This window comes from Cutaneotrichosporon oleaginosum, assembly GCF_008065305.1.
Source record: "Cutaneotrichosporon oleaginosum strain ATCC 20508 chromosome Unknown ATCC20508_contig03, whole genome shotgun sequence".
Classification (NCBI taxonomy): Eukaryota; Fungi; Basidiomycota; class Tremellomycetes; order Trichosporonales; family Trichosporonaceae; genus Cutaneotrichosporon; species Cutaneotrichosporon oleaginosum.
In genome coordinates, this window is record NW_027072172.1 from 336978 (window position 1) to 364686 (window position 27709).

General features: G+C 61.3%; 12 protein-coding genes across 12 annotated transcripts; 7 read left to right on the top strand and 5 right to left on the bottom strand.

The window, feature by feature from the left end:
- Nucleotides 1-2471: 2471 nt before the first annotated feature.
- Nucleotides 2472-4292, top strand: COLE_03319 (uncharacterized protein; the record flags this gene model as incomplete). The annotated part of the gene is made up of 2 exons (XM_018421245.2): nt 2472-2871; nt 3013-4292. 2 exons carry the CDS (start codon nt 2472-2474, stop codon nt 4290-4292), a joined length of 1680 nt encoding a protein of 559 aa, XP_018280651.1.
- Nucleotides 4293-4559: 267 nt separating this feature from the next.
- On the bottom strand, nt 4560-6192 carry COLE_03320 (uncharacterized protein; the record flags this gene model as incomplete). Its single annotated transcript, XM_018421244.2, has 3 exons — nt 4560-4896; nt 4932-6101; nt 6140-6192. The coding sequence occupies 3 exons, from the start codon at nt 6190-6192 to the stop codon at nt 4560-4562; spliced, it is 1560 nt and encodes a 519-aa protein (XP_018280650.1).
- Nucleotides 6193-7289: 1097 nt separating this feature from the next.
- Nucleotides 7290-7787, top strand: COLE_03321 (uncharacterized protein; the record flags this gene model as incomplete). The annotated part of the gene is made up of 1 exon (XM_018426804.2): nt 7290-7787. The coding sequence occupies one exon, from the start codon at nt 7290-7292 to the stop codon at nt 7785-7787; it is 498 nt and encodes a 165-aa protein (XP_018280649.1).
- Nucleotides 7788-9202: 1415 nt separating this feature from the next.
- COLE_03322 (uncharacterized protein) lies at nt 9203-10102 on the top strand (the record flags this gene model as incomplete). Its single annotated transcript, XM_018426755.2, has 1 exon — nt 9203-10102. The coding sequence occupies one exon, from the start codon at nt 9203-9205 to the stop codon at nt 10100-10102; it is 900 nt and encodes a 299-aa protein (XP_018280648.1).
- A 1784-nt stretch (nt 10103-11886) lies between these two features.
- On the top strand, nt 11887-13508 carry COLE_03323 (uncharacterized protein; the record flags this gene model as incomplete). The annotated part of the gene is made up of 2 exons (XM_018422555.2): nt 11887-12206; nt 12296-13508. 2 exons carry the CDS (start codon nt 11887-11889, stop codon nt 13506-13508), a joined length of 1533 nt encoding a protein of 510 aa, XP_018280647.1.
- A 997-nt stretch (nt 13509-14505) lies between these two features.
- COLE_03324 (uncharacterized protein) lies at nt 14506-15821 on the top strand (the record flags this gene model as incomplete). Its single annotated transcript, XM_018425954.2, has 4 exons — nt 14506-14753; nt 14918-15044; nt 15138-15311; nt 15348-15821. 4 exons carry the CDS (start codon nt 14506-14508, stop codon nt 15819-15821), a joined length of 1023 nt encoding a protein of 340 aa, XP_018280646.1.
- A 109-nt stretch (nt 15822-15930) lies between these two features.
- On the bottom strand, nt 15931-16844 carry COLE_03325 (uncharacterized protein; the record flags this gene model as incomplete). Its single annotated transcript, XM_018422554.2, has 2 exons — nt 15931-16386; nt 16419-16844. 2 exons carry the CDS (start codon nt 16842-16844, stop codon nt 15931-15933), a joined length of 882 nt encoding a protein of 293 aa, XP_018280645.1.
- Nucleotides 16845-17084: 240 nt separating this feature from the next.
- Nucleotides 17085-20180, bottom strand: COLE_03326 (uncharacterized protein; the record flags this gene model as incomplete). Its single annotated transcript, XM_018426145.2, has 3 exons — nt 17085-18425; nt 18462-19446; nt 19498-20180. 3 exons carry the CDS (start codon nt 20178-20180, stop codon nt 17085-17087), a joined length of 3009 nt encoding a protein of 1002 aa, XP_018280644.1.
- Nucleotides 20181-21521: 1341 nt separating this feature from the next.
- On the top strand, nt 21522-23470 carry COLE_03327 (uncharacterized protein; the record flags this gene model as incomplete). Its single annotated transcript, XM_065626278.1, has 11 exons — nt 21522-21676; nt 21744-21879; nt 21936-22188; nt 22235-22255; nt 22303-22326; nt 22362-22414; nt 22452-22490; nt 22533-22668; nt 22714-22786; nt 22825-22975; nt 23012-23470. The coding sequence occupies 11 exons, from the start codon at nt 21522-21524 to the stop codon at nt 23468-23470; spliced, it is 1500 nt and encodes a 499-aa protein (XP_065482359.1).
- Nucleotides 23471-23690: 220 nt separating this feature from the next.
- COLE_03328 (uncharacterized protein) lies at nt 23691-24770 on the bottom strand (the record flags this gene model as incomplete). The annotated part of the gene is made up of 6 exons (XM_018425735.2): nt 23691-23711; nt 23747-24021; nt 24053-24112; nt 24194-24293; nt 24324-24496; nt 24566-24770. The coding sequence occupies 6 exons, from the start codon at nt 24768-24770 to the stop codon at nt 23691-23693; spliced, it is 834 nt and encodes a 277-aa protein (XP_018280642.1).
- A 530-nt stretch (nt 24771-25300) lies between these two features.
- Nucleotides 25301-26488, top strand: COLE_03329 (uncharacterized protein; the record flags this gene model as incomplete). The annotated part of the gene is made up of 2 exons (XM_018422553.2): nt 25301-25511; nt 25704-26488. 2 exons carry the CDS (start codon nt 25301-25303, stop codon nt 26486-26488), a joined length of 996 nt encoding a protein of 331 aa, XP_018280641.2.
- Nucleotides 26489-27085: 597 nt separating this feature from the next.
- On the bottom strand, nt 27086-27532 carry COLE_03330 (uncharacterized protein; the record flags this gene model as incomplete). The annotated part of the gene is made up of 1 exon (XM_018426499.2): nt 27086-27532. One exon carries the CDS (start codon nt 27530-27532, stop codon nt 27086-27088), a length of 447 nt encoding a protein of 148 aa, XP_018280640.1.
- Between the last annotated feature and the right edge of the window lie 177 nt (nt 27533-27709).

The following is a 27709-nucleotide window of genomic DNA, read 5'->3' on the forward strand; positions in this document are numbered from 1 at the left end:
CGGGACGTAGACCCCGTGGAATGAGATCACTCGCGTTCAGAGCGCTGCGCCGAGTCCGCTGGAGAGATGAAATTGCCCACATTACCCTCGGCGTTGGCCGTTATTTTCGAACTTTCAGACGATTCGAATATCGCTCTGTCTGCTTGGTGGAGGTGGCCGGGTGGAGGTTGTCCGGATCGCCCCGAAGCCGATAAATGCGGACGGCCCCTAGGAAATATAGCAGTTTTAACAGCTTGAGCCAGTGCTGCACCTGTGATGCAGAAGACGAAAGCGGGGGCTTCAGTATCTTCGAGACGGAGCTGGTCCGACGGCATAACAGACCCAAGGCTGACGGCTGACGTGAGATGAGAGGTGAGATCGACATACCGAGCGCCCCGCGATCAGCGGCACAGACGTGGCTGGCATTCTTCAGAATTACACAGTTCTCGTGACTCATAGCACCACATGACATGAGCACACTTCAGAGACGATACGAGCTCCGGTAGACGAGGTGTCATGCCGAGAGTCGACTTGTCAAAGATCCCGAACTGCGTGCTGAACACGGGTAGTAGGGGGTAGGAGTGCCACTCAATTGTGGGCTGTGTGGCGATCCCTCCAACCGCCGGCGCCACGTAGCATGCATATTGTGGCCCCGAGCTCGGCCACGCCACTTGCGCGCTCACTAGCACACTGGTGCCCCACGCGATCGCCGCGTCCGGGCGCGGCCGTCACCAAGGCCATCCACTTCAGCGAACACGCCGCTCGGCTACCCATCTCGGCTAGCATTTGCTTGGCGGTCACCGCCCGCCCACCTCTATGATGTATTTATGTCTAGTGACGAGCCAGACGAGTCGAGTCCCCCTCTGGCGATCGCTGGCGATCATGCATCAGCCACCCACCAGCATCGCTCGCCATCCTCGCCTCACTTGACCATCCTCCACTTTTCGCCCCGCATCAGCCCACCATTTCCCCCTGTTCCCGCACCACTTTCGCGAGATCCGCCTTATCTTTCGCCAGCGTCGCCAGGATACTCATTGCACCGACACCGAACACCGAGAATGTCGCTATTGACATGTCATGTGGAGGGAGATGCGGTATCCAGGAAATCGGCATCGCGGAATGCGACGCGCTAAGCCTCGTGTTTACCGGAATTCTAGAGGTCGCTCCCCAGAGCGTCAGAGATCTCAGCTTGCACTGTTCGAGCGCTGCTCGCGCGCTGCTCGCAGAGGCGTGATGTTTGCCCTCCCCCCACAGCGACAGCGGCCTCCCGTCTGCCCGCCATCGGTCACGTTTCGGTGGTCGCTCGAGGCTTGGTCCCCTCCCTGATCGCCAAGCAGCCGTGCGATAGCATCACGTGTAAGCATGCAACGACAGTGCATCGCACAATTAGTGCGACGTGGCGCTCCGCCACGCCCGGTGTTCATTGGCGCGATCGCAGCGTGGAAGCCGCCTACCGCGGGGCCAGCCGGGGGAGCGGGGGCCGTCGGCGAACAACACGGTGTGCGACGGCGGACGGGAATTGTTCCATCACTCCGACGCGTGTGGAATGACCGGGGTCTTGTGCTCCGCGCGTGTATTGAATGTGCCTGCTCCATCTGGCCGGGGGTTGTGGGGCTAACAAACGTGCGGCGCGCACCCCCCACACGCACTTGCACACCCGGCCCCCGCACGCACGGATCCCGCGCCCTATTCTCGCGGCGTGGCACCAAAAAGTCATCTAGAGCAGAACGGGTCCGTGGGAGCACAATTCCACCGATACCACTCCGCTCTGCCCCCGGACGTCGAGACTTGAACACAATGCCTCCCTGGGTCCTGAACGCTATGTTCTCTAACAGGGGACTACGATGCATCGCTGGACGCGGCCAGTAGCGCGAGGGGAGGGGCTGCTGGTACTATGGGAAAGTAGCGACGGTTGACTGAGACCATGATCAGCGCAATCAGCGGCATTCGGCTCACGGCATCTCCTATCAGCAGCTTGTAACTCGCTCGCGAATGCCTAGCTCGCTATTCGACTCGACTGGAGGATAATAGGAATTTTCGTGCTCGGTGGAGCGGTGGCTGCCTGGCAATTCAACGAAGCATGACGTCGCCCAGCCCCGCCTACATCGCATAACCCTGCACCACCACCTTCCGCTTCCCCTCTCCTCTTACCCGCTCCTCCTCCGCTCTCATACCACATGCCCGCGTCTGCGCCGCCTTGTCTCGCATTATCCCCTCATCCTGCACCCGGGACGCCTGCACTTACTTGCTCTAACGGTTCAGGGCGATCGGCTTCTACTCCCAGATTCCCTCTCGACGCAACGCCAGCTTAAAGTCGGTGGTTTGGACAAACTCATTTGTCCGACACCTCACAACACACCCTCCCTCTTTTCGTGGGTCCCCTCAAGCGACCGCACGGTACACTCGCAACCCCGACACGTCGCCCTCTGGTATATACACACACAGGTCACTACCACTCCTTGATCCATCCTCCTCTCTTTCCACCACTCAGAATGCTCGCCCGGCTCACCTCTGTCCGTGCTGCGACCCGCGCTCTGCCCCGCGCCTCGGCTGCGCGCGTGGTCATCGCTCGCGCCAACGTCGCCGCTGCCCAGCGCGCCTACGCCGTCGCTGCGACCCCCGCCGGCTTCTCCGCCGTCGACTCGGTTCCCGGCAAGGTCGAGAACGTTGGTGAGGTCCCCTACATCAAGGACTCGAGCGAGGGCGGCAAGCTCTACCCCAACGCTGCCGAGGCTGTCAAGGACATTCAGAGCGGCTCGATGGTCCTCTCTGCCGGCTTCGGTCTTTGCGGTACCGCCGAGACTCTCATCACCGCCCTCCACGAGCGCCCCGAGCTCAAGGACCTCACCGTCGTTTCCAACAACGCTGGCAACGTTGGCCAGGGTGGTCTCTGTGAGTTATTGTTGAAATTTCGGTATACTGGGATTGGTTGCTAGGAAACGTTGTCATGACGTCGGCCAACCAGAGTGGAGCGGAACTCCAGTCCAATACACCGAGATTGGTGGGGCTCAAGCGACAGCATGCTGACTGCAGACCCCCTCATCGCGTCCAAGCAGATCTCGAAGATGATCCTCTCGTACGTCGGTACCAACAAGACGCTCTCGGACGCCTACATCAACGGTGACGTCGCCCTCGAGCTCTCGCCCCAGGGCACCATCGCTGAGCGTCTCCGCTCGGCCGCCGCGGGTATGCCCGGCTTCTACACCCGTACCGGTGCTGGCACTGCCGTCGAGACCGGTGGCATCCCCATTCAGTGGTCCAAGCCCGACGCCAACGGCAAGCAGACCGTTGCCGTCCCCGGCAACAAGAAGGAGGTCCGCGAGTTTGACGGCAAGCGCTACATCTTCGAGCCCGCGCTCAAGGGCGACGTTGCCATCTTCCGCGCCTGGAAGGTTGACAAGGCCGGCAACTGTGTGTTCCGCTACACCACTCGCGCCTTCGCGACCCTCGTCGCCAAGGCCGCCAAGGTCGCCATCGTTGAGGCCGAGAACATTGTCGAGGTCGGCGAGCTCAGCCCCATGGAGATCGACCTCCCCGGCATCTACGTCCACCGCATCGTCCCCTCGACTGTCGAGAAGAAGATCGAGCTCGTCACCCTCCACACCGAGGAGGGCGCTGAGGTTGACCCCGATGCCGCCCCCGCCAACCCCAACCAGGCCGCCCGTATCCGCATCGCCAAGCGTGCGGCCAAGGAGCTCAAGGACGGCTACTACTGCAACCTCGGTGTCGGTATCCCCGTTCTCGCCGCCAACTACACCCCGCCCGGTGTCAACGTCTGGCTCCAGTCCGAGAACGGTATCCTTGGCATGGGTCGCTACCCCACGCGCGAGGAGCTCGACGCCGACGTCATCAACGCCGGCAAGGAGACCGTCACCCTCCGCCCCGGTGCCTCCGTCTTCGACTCGGCCGAGTCCTTCACCATGATCCGTGGTGGCCACGTCGACGTGTCCATTCTCGGCGCCATGGAGATCTCGCAGAACGGTGACCTCGCCAACTTCATGGTCCCCGGCCACCTCGTCAAGGGCATGGGCGGCGCCATGGACCTCGTCTCCAACCCCGAGTGCACCAAGGTCGTCTCGGTCACCATGCACACCGACAAGAAGGGCAACCCCAAGATTCTTGAGGAGTGCTCTCTCCCCGTCACCGGTGTCCGCGTCGTCTCGCGCATCATCACCGACCTCGCCGTCTTCGACGTCGACCTCGAGAAGGGTGGCCTCACCCTCATCGAGGTCGCTGAGGGCCACACCGTCGACGAGATCAAGCAGAAGACTGGTGCTCCCTTCAAGGTTGCCGAGAACCTCGGCTCCTTCTAATCATGTACAGCTAGGGAGGGTGTAGAGCGTTGGGATCATCATTGCATTGTAGTACCATTGGATGAAGCACATTAGGATACTTTGGCGCGATGTGTGTCGCAGGGCGTGCTGGCTGACGTGAGAACAGGGCTTCGACGAACCAAGCCCGAGTAGTTTATATCTTTTGGTTTAGATGTTTCACTGACCGCGAGTCTTCCATTTATCTGCTACCTGACAACTACGGACAGGCATTCCGACACCCTCATTACGCGCCCTGGAGCGCTCGCCCTAGACCATCATCTCCTTCAGCTTCGTTGTCTCGAAGTGTGAAATCTCCGGTCTGCCAGCCTTCTCCGAAACAGAAAGACGTCCAGAGCGCATACGGTGGATACCCCCGTCGATCAGGTGCTTGCGGTACGCGTTCGACGTGCGCGGCGTCGACTCGAGGTAGAGCAGGTCGATCTGCTCCAATGAGAGCTGCTTGGTCTCGGGAATCATGAAGTAGGTGAAGAAGAAGCAGGCGACGCAGCATCCGCCCCAGATCCAGAACACGTTAGTCTTGAGCCCCGCGTTCCCCGGCCCGGTGTTGACGAGATACGGTGTAGCATACCCGATGGCGAAGTTGCTGAGGTCAGCGTTGTCTCAGAACTGTAAACTCACAAAATCCAGTTGCTCGCCGTGCTGAGAGACATGCTCTTCGTCCTGAGCGCGTACGGCGGGAGCTCGGAGGTGACGATCCAGCTGAGAGGCGCCATGCAGCTGGCAAAGTGTGCGATAAAGATGCACACGAAAGCGACAAGGACCTTCTGCGCCGCCTGGTCCGTGATGGGGCGCGCAACGCCGACGGCAGCCACAATGAGTTGAGCTACAGCCATGCCCGCGCTGCCGTACAACAGCATGGGGCGGCGGCCGAGGCGGTCGACGAGCAGCATGCCGGGGATAGTCATGCCGACGTTCACGACATTGGTGGCGATCGTGATGAGGAACGGGTTCGAGATACCGCTGGCAGTGAAGAAGGAGGTGCCGTAGTAGAAGATAAAGTTGATGCCTGAGAGCTGCGAAAATGCCTGCAGAAGCATGCCGGTGACGATGCGCTGGAAGACGCGGTTCGGGCCCTGGCGGAAGCAGTCGGCCCAGCTGCCGCCGCCGTACTTGTGCTCGTTCTCGAGGGTGGCGACGATCTCCTCGTACTCGGTGCTCACGGCGTCCGAGTGTGGGTCCTGGCTAGTAAGGCGGGCGAGGCTTGCACGAGCCGCCTCCCCTCGCCCCTTATAGAGGAGCCAGCGCGGCGACTCGGGGAGGACGAAGAGACCGCCGACGAGGATCGCGCCCCACACGAACTGGATGGCAATCGGGATCTGGTACGAGCTCCTGCCTTGCCGGCTCTTGGTCTGGTCGACGACGATGGCGGCAACGAGCAGGCCCACGGTTATGAACCACTGGTAGCCAGAGACGATCATGCCGCGGATACGGCGCGGCGCGCATTCGGCTTGGTATACGGGCACGAGGACGGAGGTGCCGCCCACGCCGAGGCCGGCGAGGACGCGCCCGGCCGCGAAGGCGCCGAGGCTCGTGCCCCAGGTCTGAAGAGCGACGCCAACGGAAAATACGGCCACGTAAATGGCGATACCGATGCGGCGGCCAATCCAGTCACCAATTGTACTGGCCGCCAGGGCGCCGATGAAGGTGCCAGCACTGAGGATCGAGGTGATCAGAGAGTCGGTGCCCGTCGACAGCTTGTAGTGCCCGTCAGGCTGGAGCACGCCGTAAACGCGCAGAAACGCCTCCATTTCCTTTGTCCCGGAGATGTATCCTGTGTCGTACCCGAAACTCATATCAGACTCTGCCTCTTCCCGCGGGATGCTCACAGGAAGCCTCCGAAGGAGGCGAAGATGCCGAGGAAGACGGCGAGCGAAGGCATGGTGTGGAAAAGAGAGGGAGTGTGGAGAAGTGAGGGGGTGCGGGGTCCTCGAGACGTCCCATCGCTCGTTTATGTATCACCTGTCTCTCATATTGCTTGTAGCAGTGGGATGATAGATGGGTACGAAAGCGACGGAGGTACGTGATGCCAAGTGCCTACTCCGGCTGATCTGCTGAATTTGCGGTTAGTGGCGGCCCCATCTTCCCGCGATAGCCTCGGGTGCCGCGCGTCTTGAAACTCGACGTTCGGATCTGGGCTGGGTGTCAGCTTGGGTGAACGCTGAGCACGAGTTTCCGCTGTTTCTGCAGATTACTCTACTCCCAAAAGCGACAGTGGCTGACGATTCTGGTATGCGGCATTGCCAGAGACGCGGGCGAAGCTGATACACCACGAATGTCATCTGAATACCCATCTCTGCGCCTGAGCTCACTTCTACATCCCCAAGTCACGCTGCACCCAGCCTGGACGCGAACATTGCCATCGACGATCGATCTTGAGATATGCGCGGCAGAACTGCTGAACGTTCGTTCCGGCAGGCGATGCCGGCCAGTTTCAGCAGTTCAGCCGATAAGCGGGAAGGCACACCGCCATAATCAGCAGTTCTGCAGCGGCTTTGACGTCGTTCTCGCTTAGCAATGGGTCAACGCCATGTAGTCGCGCGACGTCGTGGCGTGCGACGAGAGCGGGGATGGGCATGCGGCGCCGAGACCGGTGTTCTGGGGTATGTGTGGGGCTGCCGGCTACTGCCGTCGACCGGGGACGATATGGCTGTTTGGGTAGGAGCTGTAGAGCGTCTCACAGAGACGGGTGCAAGCGAAACCCAGAGGCTGGGATCATGAGAGCTGGTAAGGCAGGGGAGCGTGGCTCGTATGCGTGGAAGATAGGCGTCAAGCATGTCTGCCACAGCCTTGGCTCTTGTCATCGTTGTCGCTTAATCTCGCTGGGTCAATGCACCCGGTCTAACCGTGAGCAGACGTTCTTCAGCATCAGTCTATGCAGAGAGGCAGCACGGCCGGGTAGAGCAGACGGACAAATACCAACCTCAAACCACAGGCACATCACCATCTGATGCCTCGTTATATCAGTCGGTAGATTAAATGACTCTTAATGCGGATCTTTGGATTCCGGTTGATCATTCGGTCGTGGGTTCGAGCCCCACACGAGGCTTACCTTTTGCCTGGGACCGCTCTGCAGAGATCAGGAGCATTCGTGGACGCTCCCGGCAGGTTGGAAGACGGTGGTGGGGTGGTGGTGGTAAGGCGGCGGAAAAATCTGATGGAGCGGAGGCAGACTTGTTTGGTTCCGGTGGAGGCCGATGTGGAGGTGGATGTGCGCGCAGAGGACAGGAGGTCGAGGCGGCGATCGTCAATGCCGTGGCCGTCCACGCTCTTCGCTGGCGCTTGATGCGCGGATCTGGGGGACATTCACAGAGACATATTCATTGGCCGATTCGTAAGGCTGATGGACCTCCGCGGGCTGGCGTGCAACGCGCGACGTCTCGGCGACTCATAGCTCCCGACCAGCGCGTTCTCGAGACTGTTGGCTCCGCCCTTCATCGGTGGCCGGTGGCGGTGGCGTGGAGCGAAAGCGGCTGAACGATTTTAACTGAAGACATCTGGCCCCGCCTCCGCCTTGCGGCGCTCCAACGATCCGTCGATCTAACAACGAAGGCAGCGTGAGAGTCCCTGGGTGCTTCGATCACCTGTTCGCCGTCGCTGTCTCTTACGCTCTCGCCTTTGCACTTACCAAGGCATTCTTGATCCGATCACAGATGCGTAGAAGAAGAGTCCGTCTCTCCGCTCGGATCGGGGTCACGCCGGGGCTCGGGGGCCGTGCGGACCCACCCTACTCAGGATCAGTGATCGCTGATGGCTGGCGACGACTAGTACTCAACAGAGGAGACGCGGAGACGATGGAGCAGGGAGTGCGGGGGAATACTTGCAGCTCTGCTCAGAGGCAACAGCCGCCACTGCGGCCGGCGATGCGACTGGGAGCTGGGAGGCCGCAGGGCCTGGTGCGAAGGCATGCAGCAGGGAGCATGGGGCGGCCGAGCGGATCGGCTGCTGCACTAGGCACCAACGCCGCATGCAGGCTGCTTCTCCTCGGATCCTCGGCCAGTATTGATTGCTAAACACGGGCGTTGCCAGAGTGGTTAACAACTCCTCGTTACCATGTATGTCTGTCCCAAGCTCCCACCCACTGCACCGCTACCCGCACGGGGCGCAGAGCCTTCAACATCTTGCGAGCGAGTTGGGACACTGTGCTAATGCAAGGGCGGGGTGTCAAGAGTGCCACCGGGGGTGGGAGGCAGGGTGTGGGTATGTGTTGTGTCCGAGCGGCATGTTCGCACCCTCCGGCGATCTCGCTTCCACCGCAAAGTCATTCACCCGCTCGACTCCCTGCGACGCATGCCACGACTGCACACACCCACCTCGCCCTCTTCACCCTCTTGCACACGCCTCTACTCCCCCTCACTCCCACCAGCCTTCATCTTATAACCCTCTCTCTCTCTCTCTCTCTCATCCTCCTCTCACAAAACGCCTTTGTCGCCATTCTCCTGGTCGCCAACGCCCTCTTCACCATCCTCTTCACCCTCCTCAACTCCCACTCCGAAGACTCCCAGGACATACTCACAATGCCCGGCACCATCCACACCGTCTCCCACGACTGCAAGTCCTGCCCGACTGGCGTGTGCTCGTGTGGCACCGGCCACGAGGCTCACGCTCATAATGCCGCGCCCTGGGCCAACTGGCCTCACGGTCGTCACGGCCGTCACGGGGCCCACGACCACCACGAGCCCCAGGTCTACTATCCCGCCCCCGCCCGCGCCCACTCCCCCGCCGCCCCGTACGCGTACAACAACGCCGCGCCCTACCACTGCCAGCCGCACGCCTGCGGCCCCCACGCCGCTTGTGACCCCGCCCCCTGCGGCCCGGCTCACGCCCACACCCACCCCGCTGGCAACTGCCACGATGTGAGCCTCCTTCTCGGCCACCTCAACCAGCTGTCGATGCCCGCCATTACCTACACGTGCGCGCCTCACCCGCCCCACTCGGTCTGCCTCCCCAAGGACACCGGTCGCACGCCCCTTGCGTTTGCCTTCGAGCCCCGTCTCGTCCGCAACCACCTCCACCACCCCCTCCTCTGTTACCTCGCCGAGGGTGTGGCCCCTGGCACCCTGACCACCGGTCTCGCCGGCACCAAGATCCAGACTGCTCGTCAGCTTCTGGCTACCGAGCGCCCCGACGGCTACCGCGCCCTCCAGGCGGTCGTCTACGGCCACCTCCTCCTTTCGCTGAACGTTCTTCTTCTTGAGGAGGCCGCGCGCAACGCCTGCATCGACCACCGTCGTCACTGGACTCTCTCCAGCCCCTGCGGCAGCTCTAACGCCCACTCGGGCCTGGAGCTCCACATCGGCGGCACCACGGGCGTCGCCCTCGAGGTCCACCCCACGACTGTCGTGAGCAACACGCTCATGGACGCCGTCCTCAACGCCGTCAAGAGCGGCGCCGCCTTCGACAAGACCCGCGGCCGCGTCGTTGCCGACCCTCACGGCGACCCCTTCCTCCACGTCGACGCCCTTGCCCTCCTCACCCAGGTTAGTTTCAGGCCCTTGCTTTTCTTTTCCCCAGTTGGTTCCACTCACACACAGGTCTGGGTTCGCTTCGGCAAGCACGCTGCTAGCCACGACGTGACCATCGCTTGGGTCGTCCTCTCGAACCTTGAGCGTTCGATCGTCTTCCACCGTCACGGCAAGACCATCCAGGTGTCGCACATCATCCACGGTAACGGCATCAGCACCCCTCGCGACACGGTCCAGAACTTCTACTCGCTGCTCCTTGCTCTCTCGGTCCTCGAGAAGCACCACTACCACTCGACCGCCGTGACTGAGCTCGTCCAGCTGATCTAAGTGTATGTAGGTGATGCGGGCGTCAGCTGACACTGAAGTCAAGGGTTCGATCTCGCCCCGACGCCGAGACTGGGAGTGAGATCATAGCGACAATCGAAGATGGATGAAGACTTACGGTGACGGCACCAGGAGAAGAGGTTGACAAAGGCACCTTGCATATAGCCCGCATAGTTTCCCATGCATGTGTATCCGCATCATCGAGGCAGGAGTTGGCGAGCGAGTCCGCTGACTGACATCAGTATGGGCTCCAAGGCTGCCCCCCGCTTACTTCAAGTCTCTTGCGCTGGGATCGGGGCTGTGCTGCATCCGACAGAGGCACACGAGAATCCTTGACAGTACAGAACAGTGAGTACGGAGCCGTTAGCAGCACCCGCGCGTCTTGATCAAGGTGTTGGAATAGATACACACACCATTCTGAGGAACTGCGTACGCTCTCTCGCAACTTGATGTGTCTTGCTTGCTCGACAACATCGCAACTTGGGCAAGGACGCGACGCGCCGGGAGGAGAAGGTGTCATCTCCAACGCGTACGGCGTTGCCCCTCGCGCGGTCTGTGAGAGGAGACTCGCTTCGCCGAGTTCTTCAGAGTGTGAGCAAAGCGTGAGGTGCAGTGAGTTGGTTGAGAGCTTGAAAGACACGTTGAGGAGCATTGTTAACATTGAAGCGAGCTGCGCGAAAGGAAGGTTAAGTGAGTGCCAGCGCTCGTCTCGAGGATTGTCATACTGAAGCGAGAGGATCGAGAGTACCTCACCATCAAGTCCCGCGCGGTCACCGCGGTGACAGCCACGATCTCTCCAGATGACAGCATAGGTACCCACTCCCACGGCACGACATCTTCACTACCTTGTGAACATTCCTAAAGCAGGCTGTCCTGCAGCCAGGCCCGGGGAACTGGAAGCTCGACCTTACGCCTAACGCACGCGCACCGAGATCTTGGCCGCTCTACGCGACTCACGCGACTGACGCGCGCCGACGCGGTCGAGACGAGCACGATCATGATCTTGGCGATGACGATGATTATGATGGCATGATGGAGGAGTGGGCAGACAAGAGGCAGAACTGGCCAACCGGCATCCTTCTTGTCATCAAACAATTAACCGAAGTTAGTCGCTGGTGGTAGATGTTGGTTTAACCGCCTCATCTTGTCACGGAGATCCCACATACCTCGACTCGTGCTCGTCGTCGTCGTGATCATGTGGTGCACCGTCATCCGTCCACGCGTCCACGTTGACCACGGCCGATTTGTTAGTCCGGCGGCATGGTATGGTAGCGAGCAGCCGCGGTTCCGGGGTCGGGTCGGGGGTCACATGTCCTGCTCGCCGGTCAACAGCTGGTGCCGCCCGGCCTCCGTCCGTGCCCGCGCAGCTTGCACCGTGCCGACCCAACTTGCATGCCTCCGCTCAGAATCGATCACATGTAACAACACCCCGGATTCTCCGTTCCACCGTGCAGCTCCATACCCCAATTTACCCCAAGATGCATTACCAGATGGCAGCTAGTTGAATACCACCATTACAAAGCATGCTAGGCCGAGGCCGACCGACTGACCCGTGCATGCGGCCATGCGGAAGGCCGACGCGGCGCAATCCGCGGTGCTCTCGGTCGTAGACTGTCGGGTTGATCCGAAAGATCGGAGGACCCGACTGGTTCTCTGTGGGTAAACCATGCTCATCATCCGGCGATGCGGGCATACCCATTCCGGGGTCATCCTAGATAATGCCCACTCCTCCACTACTCGTGACGCGTTTCCTTTCCCATTTTCCACTCTTTACTGCATCTCAGAAAATGATCCGCCTCACTGTCCGGTCTGCGATCTTTGCACGCGGCTTCGCGACCAGCGCCGCCGCCCGCGCGTCAAAGGTGTACCCCAGCGCCGCTGCCGCCGTCGAGGGCGTCAAGTCGGGCGACACCGTGCTCGCTGGTGGCTTTGGACTGTGTGGCGTGCCCAACACCCTCATCAACGCGCTCAGCAAGCGTACCGACGTCAAGAACCTCACCGGTGTCTCGAACAACGCCGGTGCTGTTGTCGACGGCGAGACCCGCGGCCTCGGCAAGCTCCTCGAGACCAAGCAGCTGTCCCGCTTGATTTGCTCCTACATCGGCACGTGAGTAAGCTCGTAGCCGGGGACTGTTGGTTCCCCCTCATTCTGCTCTGGCACCCCTCATTCCGCCCACGCGACGCCGCTGACCCCAGCAACAAGCTCCTCGAGGGCATGTACCTCACGGGCGAGGTCGAGCTCGAGCTCACTCCCCAGGGCACGCTCGCTGAGAAGATGCGCGCCGCGGGAGCAGGTATCCCCGCGTTCTACACCCCCACCGGCTACAACACGCCCGTGCAGCACGCCTCGGTGCCCAAGACGTACACCAAGGACGGCAAGCCGGACCAGTACCCTACGCCGCGTGAGACCCGCGAGTTCGGGGGGCGCGAGTACGTGCTTGAAGAGAGCATCAAGGGCGACGTAGCCCTCATCCGCGCGTGGAAGGTCGACGAGGCCGGCAACACTGTGTTCCGGTACACTGCCAACAACTTCTCTAGTGCCATGGCCAAGAGCGCGCACATGACCATTGTCGAGGCTGAGGAGATTGTGCCTATCGGCTCGATCGACCCCATGCAGGTCCACGTGCCCGGTGTCTACATCAACCGCATTGTCAAGGCGACTACCCCGCGCGAGATCGAGTATGTCACCACCAAGCCCGAGCCTGGAGCCGACACGGGCGCGTCGCTCGGCAAGGGCGAGGCCCGTGCGCGTCGCGAGAACATTGTCAAGCGCGCGGCGCAGGAGCTCAAGGACGGCTACTACGCCAACCTCGGCATCGGCATGCCCACGCTCATCCCCGACTTTGTGCCCAAGGACCGCCAGATCTGGCTCCAGTCCGAGAACGGTCTTCTCGGCATGGGCCCGCTGCCCGCGAGCTACGCCGTCGACGCTGACATCATCAACGCCGGCAAGGAGACGGTGACCATGGTGCCTGGCGCCTCGGTGTTTGGCTCTGACGAGTCGTTCGCGATGATCCGCGGCGGGCACGTCAACGTCTCGGTGCTGGGTGCGATGGAGGTGTCGGCTGCCGGTGACCTCGCCAACTGGATCATCCCTGGCAAGCTCGTCAAGGGCATGGGAGGCGCGATGGACCTCGTGTCGTCGCCCGACCAGACCAAGATTATCGTCTGCACCGACCACACGGACAAGCACGGAAAGCCCAAGATTGTGCAGGAGTGCTCGCTGCCGCTTACGGGCGCGCGCTGTGTGAGCATGATCATCACCGACCTCTGCGTGTTCGAGGTCGACCGCGCTGCCGGCAAGCTCACTCTGACTGAGCTCATGCCGGGGGCTACCGTCGAGGAGGTCAAGGCCAAGACGGGCGCGACCTTTGACGTCGCTCCGGGCATCAAGGAGGTTTCGATCTAGTGTACTGGGTTTGTAATAGTAGCATGGCTTAGAGCATGTATCGGTTGAAGACGTGCGGCAGACGAGGTCATGGAAGGTGCACCGCCACGAGCAGCGACGCACGCTCACCCCTGGCGGGGCGGAAAACGCACTAGGAGATGCGCTCGCACGAGTTTTTCTGAAACGGCACAGATATGGAAGGGGATCGCTGCGGGCCTCCAAAACACTCCGCGGAGATGTCGGACCTCAGTCGTGCCGCGCCGACCTGATCGATCGCCCAACGCAATCTCTCACGTGCCGCATGCTGCTGGCTCCACTCTCTCTTGATAAGCACTCTCACATGTGTCAGGCCTCGCATGGATCCCATACCTTCCAATCCCATCGATCACATCGGGTCCTCCGTCATGCCGTCCCCGTGGGGCCGGCGAATTCCCCCACTCCCCTGCTCTCACATCCCACTTCGGCTCAGGCTGCTCAAAAATATGGAACCGAACGGCCAGCGAGGGCGGAATGGAAGTGGGCGGTTCCGCGCTCGATCGCGGGTCGGAGCGCGCCCGGGGGGTGGGCGTGGCAAGGCTTTGTCATTGTCATGAGGTGGGGAGCGGCGAATTCTTCTCGACCACACTTTCGTCGACATTGCATCGACGTATCGACCAGTTGGACAAGTCGAAGAGCAGCCTGACGCGCTCGACAAAGCAGACGCGTAGGAGTCTTGTAGGGGTGTGCGGGCTTGCGGATCTTGGCGCGATGCCGCATCACAGCTGGAGCATTGTACAGGGCGGACGGTATCCGGCCGTGAGATCTCCGGGGCCGGTTCTGCTCGCTCCGGATTTCCTCTGCTGCTCCTCTGAGTGGCCAGGCGGCGTCCACAGTAAAGTCGCCGCAGCGTCATCCTCCCGGAACCGCGGCCATGACTTGAATTATAAGCCCTCGTGACCAGTTCTTCTAGTCTCTCCTAGTCTCCAGCGCATTCTTGCCCGTTCTCACATCTCTCACACCTCCCACATCACTCGCAAACATGCCCAAGGTCTCCGACGTCCCCCACCTCGGCAAGGCGATCAAGGACGCGATCGAGCGCGGCGCGCCCGACGTCGACCTCAACGATCTGCCCAACCTCACCGACATGAGCGCCGACAAGCTCACCGAGAACGTGCTCGCCATCAACAGCGGGTGTGCGAACCCTCGGCAGAAGTTTGTGCTCGAGGCCCTCGTGCGCCACATGCACGCGTTCGTCAAGGAGGTCGGGCTGACGCCTGAGGAGTGGATGTGAGTTGAGAGCTCGTTGCGAGGGCGCCGAGGGCCGAGGTATGGTAGAAGCACAAGAAGGAGAGATGGGCGAGACCGCAAGCCGCGCTCCATCCCAAGCTGCCTCGGTCGCCGGTGCGCCCGCCGGTGCTTCTGATCACCAAGACACGCCCACTGACGCCCAGGACCGGCCTCGAGTTCCTTACCAAGACCGGACAGATGTGCTCAGACATCCGGCAGGAGTTCATCCTTCTCTCAGACGTGTTCGGCGTCTCAGCGCTGGTTGACACGCTTAACCACCCCAAGCCCGAGGTGAGTTACACCGATGGCGCGGCGCCGGCAAAGCCGGCCTGCGCTTTTAGATGGCCCCGTGGGGCCCTCATGGTAGGACACCGCTGATACCAGGGCGCGACGGAGGCGACGGTGCTCGGGCCCTTCTGGGTCGAGGACGCGCGTGTCGTCGAGAACGGCGAAGCGATCGCCGGCGAGGACAAGGGCGAGCCTATGCTCGTCAAGGGCCGTATCCTCGACACGGAGGGCAAGCCGATCCCGAACTGCCTGATCGAGACGTGGGAGACTGTGAGCGCCCCGCTTCCTGACCACCACTAATGACAGGACGAGGACGGATACTACGACACGCAGTACTCGGCCAACGGGTACGTCCAGGACTGCCGCGGGCGGCTCTACTCGGACAAGGACGGAAACTATGCGTTCCGCTGCGTCATGCCTGTGCCGTACCCGATCCCCAACGACGGACCGGTCGGCAAGCTCCTGCGCTCCATGAACCGGCACGTGTTCCGGCCCGCGCACTTGCACATGATGTTCGAGGCGGACGGGTTCGAGAAGCTCGTCACGGCGCTGTACTTCAAGGGGGACATCTTCCTGTCTTCGGACGCCGTCTTTGGCGTCAAGAGCAGCCTCGTCGAGGACCCCAAGAAGGTTACGGACGCGGCCGAGGCGCGCAAGGCTGGGTTCAAGAAGGACGAGTTCTTCCTCTGCGAGCGCGACTTTGTGCTCATCACCACGGAACAGGCCAAGGACGAGCTTGAGAAGGCAAAGGCTAAGGCCAAGGCAGAGGTCAAGGCTTAGGCAGCAGTGTATCGTGTATAGGATTATGCAGTTTGTGTACGACTACGCGATGGGGCGTGGGCAAGACTTTCATTGTTCCTATTTATGCTGCACCGCAACACGCGCTCGTCTATTCATGCCGCCACCCCAGCAGGCGCTCAGCCTTGGAGGAGTCCCAGACGGCGCGTCTCGGCCTGTCGCGCCAGTATTCCTCGTCGACCTCGACATTGGGCCAGTACTTGCGAACAAGCTCGAGTGTGCCAACCTTGTGCGCCGGCGGCTCCCCGTCTTTATCTATATACTGCTCCTCCACGCTTCCTTCCCAGCAGATCTCTGGCGCGACGATGTTGAACACCTCGTGCCCGCCCCACCCCTCCGACGTGAGTGCGAGGACGGCGGCGCGCGCGACCGCCGCATACGACACCCACGAGAAGATGTCGCGCGCCTCGGTGTCGGGGTACGCGGACGCGTAGTCGTCGCGCACCATGTGTGGGCGGAGGGACGCGATGCGCGTGCCCGGCGCATACCGGACCAGCGCAGACGCTTGGACCTCACACTCGTGCTTGGACGTCGCGTACGCGTCTTCCTGCCGTCAGCGGTGGTGGGAGGGGGGCCTACGTCGCGCCGCTCGACCGCCTCCGTGATGGGGAAGCGGTCGAATGCCGTGTGGCCCGGAGGCGCAAAGCTCAAGCCGTGCGCGTTCACGCTCGACGCCTGCACGATGCGGCGCACGCCGTGGTCTACCGCCGTGCGCATTACGTTGTAGCTGCTCACGACGTTGTTTGCGTGCAGCTCGCGGTCGTCGATCTCGGGCACCGGGTTCGGAATCGCCCCCAGGTGAATGACCCCGTCGAAGCGATGCTTGAACAGAGCGTCGATGTCGTGCAGCAAGGTCAGGTCTGCCGCCATAAATTCCGCGCCGTCGCCGAGTGGGGAGGATGGCGAGGTGCGGTCGGTCGCGAGCACCGTGTGCCCCTCGTCGAGGAGTTGAGATAGTGTGCGCATGCCGCAACGGCCGAGGGCGCCGGTTAAGAGGACGTGCATTGCTGATTTGACGAATTACGGAGCGAGTGGGACAAGTTGTACGCTGTTATTGTACATATATGCGCGTCAGTCACCATGTCATTTGACGGTGACCGGCCCACCGGCCCGAAAGCCAGGTTGATTACCTCACGGTTTTGAATTGACAACCACCCGGTTGCATCACTATAAGAGGCCCAGACTAACCCGTGTCATGCACAACCAGAACTCAAAACATCAAAGGCCCAAAATAACCAGCGTTATCTAGAAGACGTCCTCGGCGACGGGACACTCGGCCGTGTTGTGAGACGGGCTCTGGCCGTTAGAAGTCTCTCTCTCTCTACTCACCCCGCAGTCGTTACACCACTTCTTGCCCTTCTGTATGTTGAGCGGCGACGTGTTGCCACCCTCGAGCGGGGCGCCAGTAAACACGGGACACGCGTCCAGGTCGTGCGGACCCTCGCACAGCTCGCACCGCAGGGCTGTCTCGGTGCTGCCGCCACTCACTGTCGTCGACCCGTTCGATTGCTCGGACGGATTGCGACTGTGCGACGCAGTCGAGGAGGGCGCCGGCGCAGGCTTCGCCTTGCGCAGACGCTCCATCTCCGCCTCGAGCTCCTGCACTCGCGTCTCCAGCTCGTCTTCGCGGTAGATCTTGGACTCAACAAGCGACTCGAGCTCGGACACCTCGCGTTCGTACTCTTTGATCGCCTGGCTCTGCTGCGAGAGGGTGCTACGGAGCTTGACCATCTCATCAGCATCACCGCCGCTACCGTTAGGCGCGTCCGAGTCGTTGATCTCCTGCAAGAGTTTGATCTCCTCCTTGAGCATGCCAATCTCGTCTTGCAGATCCGCTTGTTTGCTCTTGAGCTGCGAGTTCTCCTCCTTCATCTCGGTGATGATATGGTGGTAACCGCGGATGGACTTCTCAGCCTCTTCGATTGAGCTGCTGGATTTGCGCGGCGCACGACCGACCGGCACGTCTCCGTCCATCGAGCGCTTGCGCGCCGCCTGCAGGTCACTCTCGAGTTGCAGGACCTGAGACTCGAGTTCGGTGACTCGCTTGTCCGCTCCCTCAAGTTGCTCTTTGAGCTCAGCAATCTGGCCCTCGCCTTCCTTCCCTGGCCGCTCGGTAGCCTCCTGGCGCAGCGTCTCAATCTCAGCGCGTGCGCTCTCAAGAGCGGCCTGGTTCTCGGAGAGAGCACCCTGCAACTCGGCAATGCGCTCCTTGGTTGCGGTCGCCTCCTTGTTAAGCTTGGAGATCTCAGCCTTGCTCCGCTGCAACTCAGCCTCGACGGCCTTTTCGGCATCGCGCGACTTGTTGTACTTGGCCTGCCACGCGTCCGAGTCGGTCTCAGCCTGGCCGCGCGTGTCCTCGAGCTGCTCCTCCAGGTGCAAAATTCTGCTTTGAAGGTGCTTGATTTGGTCGGTGAGGGTCTCGTTGTCGATTTCTGCGGCGGTGCGAGGTTTGGCATCGGCAGGCATAGCGTTGAGTTTTGCCTCAGCCACAGCGGCCTCCTCAGCGGCCTTGGCCAGCTTCTCCTCGAGCTCACGTATCCGCTCCTCGAACTGGAATTGTTTGTTCTCGTTGAGCTCGATAATTTGCTGCCATGTCAGCTGACAATCTCACGGACAGCTCACATTACCAGCCGTCGTCAGCTCATCCACGAGTTTCTTCAGCTCTGCCACCTCCGTCTCGGCGGCGTCCGCACGCTCCTCGACTTGGCGCATCTCCACTCGTCTCGCATCCATGCCAGCCTCAAGCTCGTGAGCCGCGCGCTCGGCCGAAATGCGCATTTCCTTCTGCAGCTCGGCAACCTCGCGCTCTTTGGACGCGAGGTCCTCTTTGAGCTTGCTGCTGGCGGATTGCAGTTCCTCAATTTGCTGTTTAACGCCCTTCGCGTCGCCACTGGAGGCAGAGAGCTGAATGCGTAGAGCATCGGCCTCTGCCTTGGCATTTTCAACCTCCGTTTGGAGCGCCTCTAGCTTCCTTATGTCGTCAGATGTGTCAGGAACGCTGGCCAGTTGGTCATCCAGATCGGCGTTTCGACGTCGCAGCTCCTCGATCTCCTTTTCATAGTCAGCAGTTTTGGACGCATGCGGCGACGGCGGAGGCGGCATCATCTCAGACTGGCGAGCAGCGCGAGCCTTGGGTGTAGCCAAAGACCCTCCCAGACTAGGGCGTGGTACCCGGCCCGGGGTGGTCGTGCCAATTTTAGAAGCTTTGGGAGTCACCGAGTTGCTGAGCGCGAGCCCGGTGGAGGTTGATCCAGACGATCGAGCATCCAGCTGCTTGGCAGTCATGCCCAGATACTTGCTGGCTCGCGAGCCTTCCGTGATGTTGGCGGCAACATGGGCACTCTTCGGTGCAGCTGTGTCATCGTCGACCTTCTTCGGAGTACGGGTCGACACGGAGCGGTTCCCAAAGCTTGGTGTTGTTGCTCCTCGACGCACCCTCTCCGAAGCGGGCGTCGCACGACCCGAGGCTGAATATGACGAGGTCAAGGAGCGATGCGAAGCTACCGATGCAGGGCGTGACGTTGGTGCTGGGGCAGCGGTTGGCGGGGCGAGCTTCTCAGCGAGGGCGAAGATACCGCAGTTTGGCTCGCATTGGAAGTACTTGACGCTGAAATGGTCAGCAGGCTCTGCGGCATAGTTGGCATGCCTAGTCTCTCACTTGTCAACGGAACCGTCGTTCCTCCCTTTGCCCTTGAAGCCACCTTCCAGCTCGACACCTGCCCAAATGCCGTCTCGGATGTGAGTGGGGCCCAGGTAACGCAGAGTCCCCTCATATCCATGGGAGGGAAGGCGCACACGGTCGCCAACTGCAGGCGTCCATTTGGACGTCTCGAGACCGGCGCGAGATTCTGGTCTGCGGTATGACGGCGTGGATGTGGAGGAGGCTAGGCTGGGTCGTCGCGCTGGCGTGTTTGAGGAGCTCGCCATAGAGGAACGAGCTGAGAGGGACGGGCGAGAGTTTGCACGGGAAGAAGGCGTTGTCATTGAAGAGGGGGTGCGAGGACGAAGGCCGGGAGACCTGGACGTGTTCAGGCCCGAGTTGCTGCTTGGCGTCTGGAGAAAGGACTGAGCTGGGCCGCCTCTGACTTGCGTGGGCGTGTCCGGGTCGGTATCCTTTGGCCCCATGCTACGTCCCAGAGCCGATGGTGGACGCCTACGCATTGCAAGGTCGGTATAGGCTTGATCCCTCTCTGGGTCGTTTTTGGTCAAGCTGGCTTGAGCATTGTTTGGGCCTATGGAGGACCGTGGGCGGCGGGACGAGGGTGCGGGAATGCCTGATGGACCGCCTCCCGGGGAGCCGCTAAGGCGTGCCGGCGTTGTGAGCGTTGGCAGCCTTGACATGAAGATTGAGTATGAGTTGATGTAACAATGTAGAGATTATGGGAGAGATAGGGGTTATGCGGAGGGGATGAGTGAGTTTGGCGTCGGCGCGAGTGCGCGGAGGCGTGGGGGAGGGAGCGGGAGGGAGAGGGAGGGAGAGAACAGAAGAGCAAGTAACGTGTGAGAGAGGAATGGTGCGTGACAGAGGAGCGGACTGGCAGTTGAGTGGCCGAGAGGAACAGGGCTGAGCTGAAAGGAGATGAGCCAAGACGGGGTTTGTTCAACACGATTGGTGTGTCGTAATACCCTTGTTGTTGATTAATGACGAGGGGTTTGGTGTCGTGTGCGGGAAGCGGGGAGGGGAGGGGATGTAGAGTATGATTAAGTGATGTGTCGCAGAGCAAGAGAGAGATGGTGAAGAGATGAGGGGGGATGATGAGAGAGAGAGAGAAAGAGAGAGAGTACAAGATGAATGATTTGTGTATTGCGGTTTGTGGCTGCTGCTTGTCTTCGCGCGCTGGCTGTGAGATGGATCCCAAGGGTCGAGGGCCCTGCAAGACGGATTCCCACCCAACGCGAACCAACGCGTGTCCTTCCCGTTCCTGTACCTGGCAGCTGGCAGGCACTCGCGTGAAGCATAGGCGCGCCGTCTTGTTATCGCCATGCGCGAAAACCCCAACCTCAATAGGACTGCCAAGTATTATCCACGCCTAACAATCACGTGGGGGGGAGTGGGGACGCGGAATGACGATGAAGGGGGAAGTGATCCGGTCGGATATGGCATGCACGGCTCGCCACCACCGCCGGCACCACCCTCCTCGACTGCCGAGCACAGGCCACCATCATCTCCTCCTCCTCCTCCTCCTCCTCCTCCTCACTCTCCCTCATCCTCCTTCTCACTTCTCTTCCATCTCGTCGACTCGTCGTCTCCTCTTTCCCCTTTGCAGTCCACCGTTCGCAAGGTCTGCTCACTTTCTCCTCCTTTGGACATCTCGCATCGTCCAATCTCCATTCACGCCGAAAGTGAGGCTGAGACGAGCTGACCCGCCGCCGCTCGTTCCACACAGCCAAAACGGCACTTGACGACCTCCTCCCCCTCCCCCCCTCTCCCCCCTGCACAGATCATACCTCGCGCCGTCCAGTCTTCCTGCGCCTCGGCACTCTCCACAGTCCACGGACAGACTCTTACTGCCTCAAAGCGCCCCACGCGCTCTACCCCTCTCTCACAAGCGTCTCGCTCGTGGGCATCGCAACTCAAGGTAGCTTCCTTCATCTCTTGCCACGCGCCCAACTCTAGCTCGACATTGTCATTATCGACCGATCTTGTCTCGCAACTCCTCTGTCTACCTCGTATCCTCACCAATGGACGACGACATGTACGACGAAAGCTACTCATACATGTCCTACTACGCAGCCTACCCCCCGCGCTTGGGGCCGACCCCGCCCCGCCCCGACCCCGTCACACATTATGACGTGCGCTACATTGAAGACGTTTCAATGCGGAGCGGCAAGGCTATGTACGTGCAAGCCAAGCTAGCAACTGGCAAAACCATCAAATGAATGCTGCATCCCGCTGATACACAGCGACCTGGTCTTCGTGCTCGACTGCACTGGCTCCATGCAGCGGTACATCAACTCTGTCCGTGACCACATCTTTGCCATCTGCGACATGATTCGTGGTGAGGAGGGACTGAACGGCGCAGACGATTTGCGAGTAGCGGTACGTCCTACCTCGAGGGCAGCGCTGACCGACTGATCGTCAACTACCGCGACCACAAGCCACAGGACAACACCTACGTCTACAAGTTCAACTCGTTCACATCCGACATTGCTCAGGTCCAGGACTACCTCAAGGGCCTCACAGGTACGTGTCTGTGCGCTCGTCTGCGAGCTGTACTAATGGCAGCTGCGGGAGGAGGCGACGGACCAGAAGCGGTCACTGCGGCGATGGCGGCCTGTTTGACCGAGCTCGAATGGCGGCGCGAGGCAGCGCGCATGGTCGTCCTAATCGCGGACGCTCCTCCTCATGGTCAGTTCTGCCGCTTCAAGCGTGCCACAATACTGACGCGTCACAGGTATTGGCGAGAGCGGCGACCGTGAGTGCGGCGTGCTGATTTCCCGAGCTGTCACTAACGTATACAAGAAATCAAGCAAGGCGACCCTGATGGTGAGTGGTACGTTAATCATCTCTGACATTCTCAGGACATGACCCGCTCGTTGTCGCACGTACCATGGCTCAGCATGGCATTACCTTGGTGGGCAGCGGAATAGGAGAGCGCTTGCTAATAACAGTTCATGGTCGCCTGTGAAGACACTCTGTCCAACTACTCTGTAAGCCACACATACGGCAAGAGAGCTAGCTGACACACACAGCGCGCAGTCGACTTTTTCACGGCCATCTGCAACATGACATCGGGTGTGATGCTCCCGCTAACCACCGCCGATTTGCTGGCTATGACGATCGTAGGCAGTGTATTGGAGAACATGGACATGGAGCGTCTCATCGCAGGTGCGTGGCCTGCGATAGTCCTAGAAGATGCTGACACGGGTACAGAAATCGGCCGAGAAGTTGCGCAGCGCATCAAGGAGAAGGGTGAGACCTTGCAGAGCGTCGAGGAGGTCGCACAGTACGTCACATCGCCTCGTGCCTCGCTGACCAATGTAGGGAGTTGCATGAGCGCCTTCTGCTTCGCAACGAGCAGACCAAGCAGGTGCACCTGCCGGACGTCTACATCCAGACCGACGCGTCGCGGAAGAACGTCTCGGCATGGATGAACGCGCAGTACATCTACGAGGCGGCACCAAACATCCTTCCTGTGAGCTTTCGAAGGTTGCTGGCGACTGACCCCAAGGTCGCAGGCCGCCGTCTCACCGACAAGTTCCGTAAGAACAATTACAACGCCGGGTTTAAATACACCCCTGGCGGTCGCCTACCGCCGCGCCGTCGCATGAGCACCGAGGCCAAGGCCGAGGGCATTGCGATCGCGAAGCCGGAGCCCTCCTCGCCTCCTCGTACCGGGACATCGCCCGCCTCGCCCAGTCGCCGCGTGGTGCAGGATTTCAAGCCCTTCGGTGCCTCCGACACGGGCATGAGCGTGTTTGGGGCGCCCATGCTTCCGACCGGACCTGGCGGCGGCATGTTTGGCGCCGCGGGCCGCACCCCCATGAATGCGATGCGTGGACGCGGGGACGACGATGATGACGATGACGACGATGAGGGCACGCAGTTGCGCCGCGACGCCATTTCGCTCGACCAGGCGCGCCGCATTGCCACGCAGAGTGTCTTCCGTGCAGGCCGCCTTCCTCTCTAATATGATACTGATACATCGCTACACGAGCTATTACATGCCAGAACGCCGTCGTGGATCTGTGAGCGCATTATGCATTGATACCATGTGCGGGGGCCGATGGGTGTACAAGGTGTTGAGCGGGCGTGTTGAGCGGGCGACGGCGCAAGGCATGCAAGTGGTCTGTCAGTGGCGCCATAGTACAGGTGGAGTGCAGTAACAGAATACATCTACATCTATGTGCCTACTTGCGAGCGAACGTGACCTGTCGTCAGCCATCATGTCTACCATCCCTCTCACCTTCATCTTGGTCTCGCCGTCAATCTTGAAGTTGTGCAATGCGTCCTTTGCGACAGCCGACGTCGCCTCGTCGACAAACTCGACGAACGCAATATCGCGCTTGGCGGGCACGGTACGGATCTCCTGCAAGCCAGCATACTGCTCGAAGACCTCGCGCAGGTCTTCGGCCGTTGTGCCCTCGGGCAAGTTTTGGACGAACAGCACATTGTTGGGCGGCAAGTACTCGTCCGGCATCTGCAGCCGTGGCTTCTTGGCCGCTGTCGGCTCGTCCGTGGCTACCGTCAGCGTCGCCGCATCTGAACCTACCGCCAGCCTGGTGCTTGGCGCGCTGCTTCAGGCGCCACTTGTTCGTGTTGCGCGTCGCCTCTACGCGTCAGCTCCTCATCTCTCCCCTATCGGCTCTCGGCTCTCCGCCTCTGCCTCGTAGCCTCGAGCGCGCCAACGCACTCTTGTGCTCCTTCCGCTCAGCCTGCCACTTTTCCAGCGCCTCGTCCCCGTCCTCGCGCTTGACGACCACGTCCGATCGGCTCTTCGCAAACTCGATGATCTGGGTCAGTCGGCTCGGCAGGCAACGCACCACAGGCTTCCCGTACAGCGGGAATTCGTTCACGTCGAGCATGGCACGCTCGGCCGTCTCCTTGTCGCGGAACGACACGAACGCCTGCCCCTTCATGCGCGCGTTGCCGTGCGCCACAATCGGCTGCAGCGGGTAGTACGGCTTGAAGAGCGTCGCAAGCGTCTGCTTCATGACTGGCGTGAGCGCCGCTCTCAACGGGAAGACAGAGGGCGGGGGGCACGCAGCCCTCCTCCCAAACTCACCGTCCACCTGCACCTTTTCGTTCAAGTTGTGGAGGTAGAGCGTTGAGCACACCGCGGCGCCCATCTCGGCGTCCCCGTCCCCGTCGACGTTCCCTGCGTCCCGCCCTTCCCCGTTCGCTGTTGGCGCCACATGCCCCGCCTCGAGCGCTAGCTCCTCCGCCTCGTCCGTGACCGTCGCGTGGCGTGATGGTCCTGCTGCGTCCATGGTGTTGATGTTGACGAGAGCCAGTCTCGAGTTCGAATCCACAATGCGGCAAAGGGGTAGTCACGTGAATTGCGCGTGCATTTGGTCCCGTCCGCACAGAGCGAGAACGCAGAGGTTTCGAGCCCCGCACACCCCGCCTCCACCCGCCCTGGCCCGGATGCCGGCCCGGACCGCATGTCCGACCACACGGCCTGCCCACTCTCCTCCTCTTCATCATCGTATGCTCTTCCTTCGCCGATTCTCCACGTCCCGTGTTCTCGCCATGCCGAAGATTCTTGTGTAAGTGGGTGCCCGTGCGAATGAGGCGGGCCATGGCAGGACAGGCGATCTTGGTCACGATGCCACGCCCCTCCGGGCACCGTATGTTCCTCAACGGTCTCATCTCCAAGAACTTTGCATTTGATGAGACCACTCCACCTCTGGCCTTCCGTTTCCCGGAAGGAAAGCGATGTCCACATATATCCCCTGTCCCATGTCACATCCGTCCTCTGTCCTCTGACACCAGCACCCGCAACGTCGGCCACGAGGCCATGAAGCTCCTGCAGGCGACGCCGTTCGAGCTCGTCGTCAATCCCGAGGACGCGGAGCCGTCGCGCGAGTGGGTGCTCGAGAAGATCTCGGACCCCGACGTCGTCGCGGCCTGTATTATGCACGGGCAGCCGAGCGACAAGGTCGACGCCGAGCTACTCGAGCGCGCCGGCAAGGGGCTCAAGGTTATCTCGACGTTCTCGGTGGGCTTTGGTGAGTGTGGGGCGGGGGCTTGGGGCGGGGAGGAGGGGGGTCAGCGGAGGCTCAAGCGAACCGTGAGGTGATGTCGCTTGTGCGCCGGAAAGGGAGGGCACGGCGTCGCCGGCTGGGTAGATCGACTCTCCTTGCCGACGGCTGTCCCACTTCTTTGACCTGCCCAATTCATGACCTTCCCGCTGACACCAGACCACATCGACGTCAAGGCGGCGAACGCGCGCGGCATCAAGATCGGACACACGCCCGGCGTCCTCTCGGACTCGGTCGCGGACATCACGACGATGCTGGTCCTGATGACGATGCGGCGCGTGGAGGAGGGCATCGCGCTCGTCAAGTCTGGCGGGTGGCCGCAGCTCCCGTGGGCGCCGTTCGTCATGTGCGGGCCGGGGATGAACCACCCGAACCTGACGATCGGGTTCTTGGGCTTCGGCCGCATCTCCGAGTGTGTCGTCGACCGCCTGCTGGCATTCACGAACAAGGCGGCGCCGCCGAAGATCGTGTACAACTCGTCGCGGGCGCGTGCGAACCAAGCAGAGATCGATGCACGGTTCTCGGAGCGCTGGGGCGTCGACGTGCGCCGCGTCGAAAAGGACGATGTCGCGGCGCAGGCTGACATCCTCATCGTGTTGTGTGCGCTCACGCCCGAGACGACGGGCATCGTCGACGCCGCGTTTCTCAAGAAGATGAAGAAGACGGCCGTGCTCGTCAACGCCGCGCGCGGGCCCATCGTCAACAGCGACGACTTGAGTGCCGCGCTGGACGCCGGCGAGCTCTTCGGCGCAGGCCTCGACGTCATCACCGGCGAGCCCCACATCCAGCCAGACCACCCGCTCGTGCTCAACAAGCGCTGTGTTGTGATTCCGCACATGGGCAGTGCGGACTACGACACCCGCAACGCCATGGCGGACTTGTGTGTTCGCAACGCCATCGCGGGCGCTGAGGGCAAGCCGCTTGTCGCTGAAGTCAAGCTGTAAAGGAGAGCAGAGTCATAGATTTTCGGAAGTGTAGACCTTCTGCAGTAGCTGTGGGACATGGTCGCAGCTGCATGGTTGCGCGAGCTCATCGTCGGTTAGCATGCTCGCATCACATCCGATTCTGAAACACCAGTCTCATGGACGTTGTGGGGTCCCCTGTTGGGTGACAGTGTTCCCTGGGGTTTGATGCGTTTATCCGATTTTGACGCCTCGTGCGCTCCTCCAAAGATATTTCCATCGCCTCGAGATCTCAAGACGCGAGACGAGAGACGAGAATTGCGAGGCGAGGGCGGCATACCTCTCGGCGGTTTGCAGACGTTGGTAGAACGGTCAGAGGTCAGTCTGGGTCACACGACCTTTGCAGCTGCGCGTACTCGATATGACTGCAGATTCACGCGCGCCGCCGTTTGTGACAATGCTTAGGCCGCTGCCGATGCATGCGAAGAGCCTCCTTATGTTACATACAAGTTTTATGCGCGAGCTCATGTATCCTCGCTCCCATGGCGTTCGTCGGTCTCCTCGTCTGCGCGGGACGCCTCAGTCTCGTCTGCGCGGGACGCCTCAGTCTCGTCGTTCCCGTCGGACGCCTCAGTCTCCTCAGGACCCTGGGGTCAGCGGCATCTCGGGGTAACGCACCTCTGGATCGAGCGGCTTGCCGACCCACGACTCTTCGAAGCCGGCGTCGGTCTCCTCCTCCTCGGCGAGCGCGGCTTTGAGGCGGGCCACCTCGCCGCGCCATATATCCGCGAGCTCGCGCTGCAACAGCGCCTCGGCGACGCGGATCATGAACTCGAGCTGCTCGATCTGCGAGCGGATGCCCATTTCGCTGTCCCACCAGTCGCCGGCGGCCGAGGACTTCCAGGACGGATACTCGCCGTCCCAGACGCCATCGAACGTGTTGGCCCAGGCGGGGGGGCGGGCGCCCTCGTCCCCTGGTGGGGGAGGGGGTGGGGGTGGATCTCGGCGGTGTAGAGAATGGAGGGGGGAGAGGGGAAGGGCGCGCACGCACGCCACAGCGAAAAGAATGAACAAGGCGAGGTACATCGTTGGGCCTCGCCTCTCGATGGGTGGGAATGGTGGGCAGTGGGTGGGGGAAGACGTCGGAGGGTGTGATGGTGGGGAGAGACAGACCGGCGTTTTAGGGAGGGCGGCTCCGCTGTTGGCCGCTCCACTGTGGGTTTAGTTGAGCAGCATGCAGTGAGCAGCGAGCAGCGAGCGATG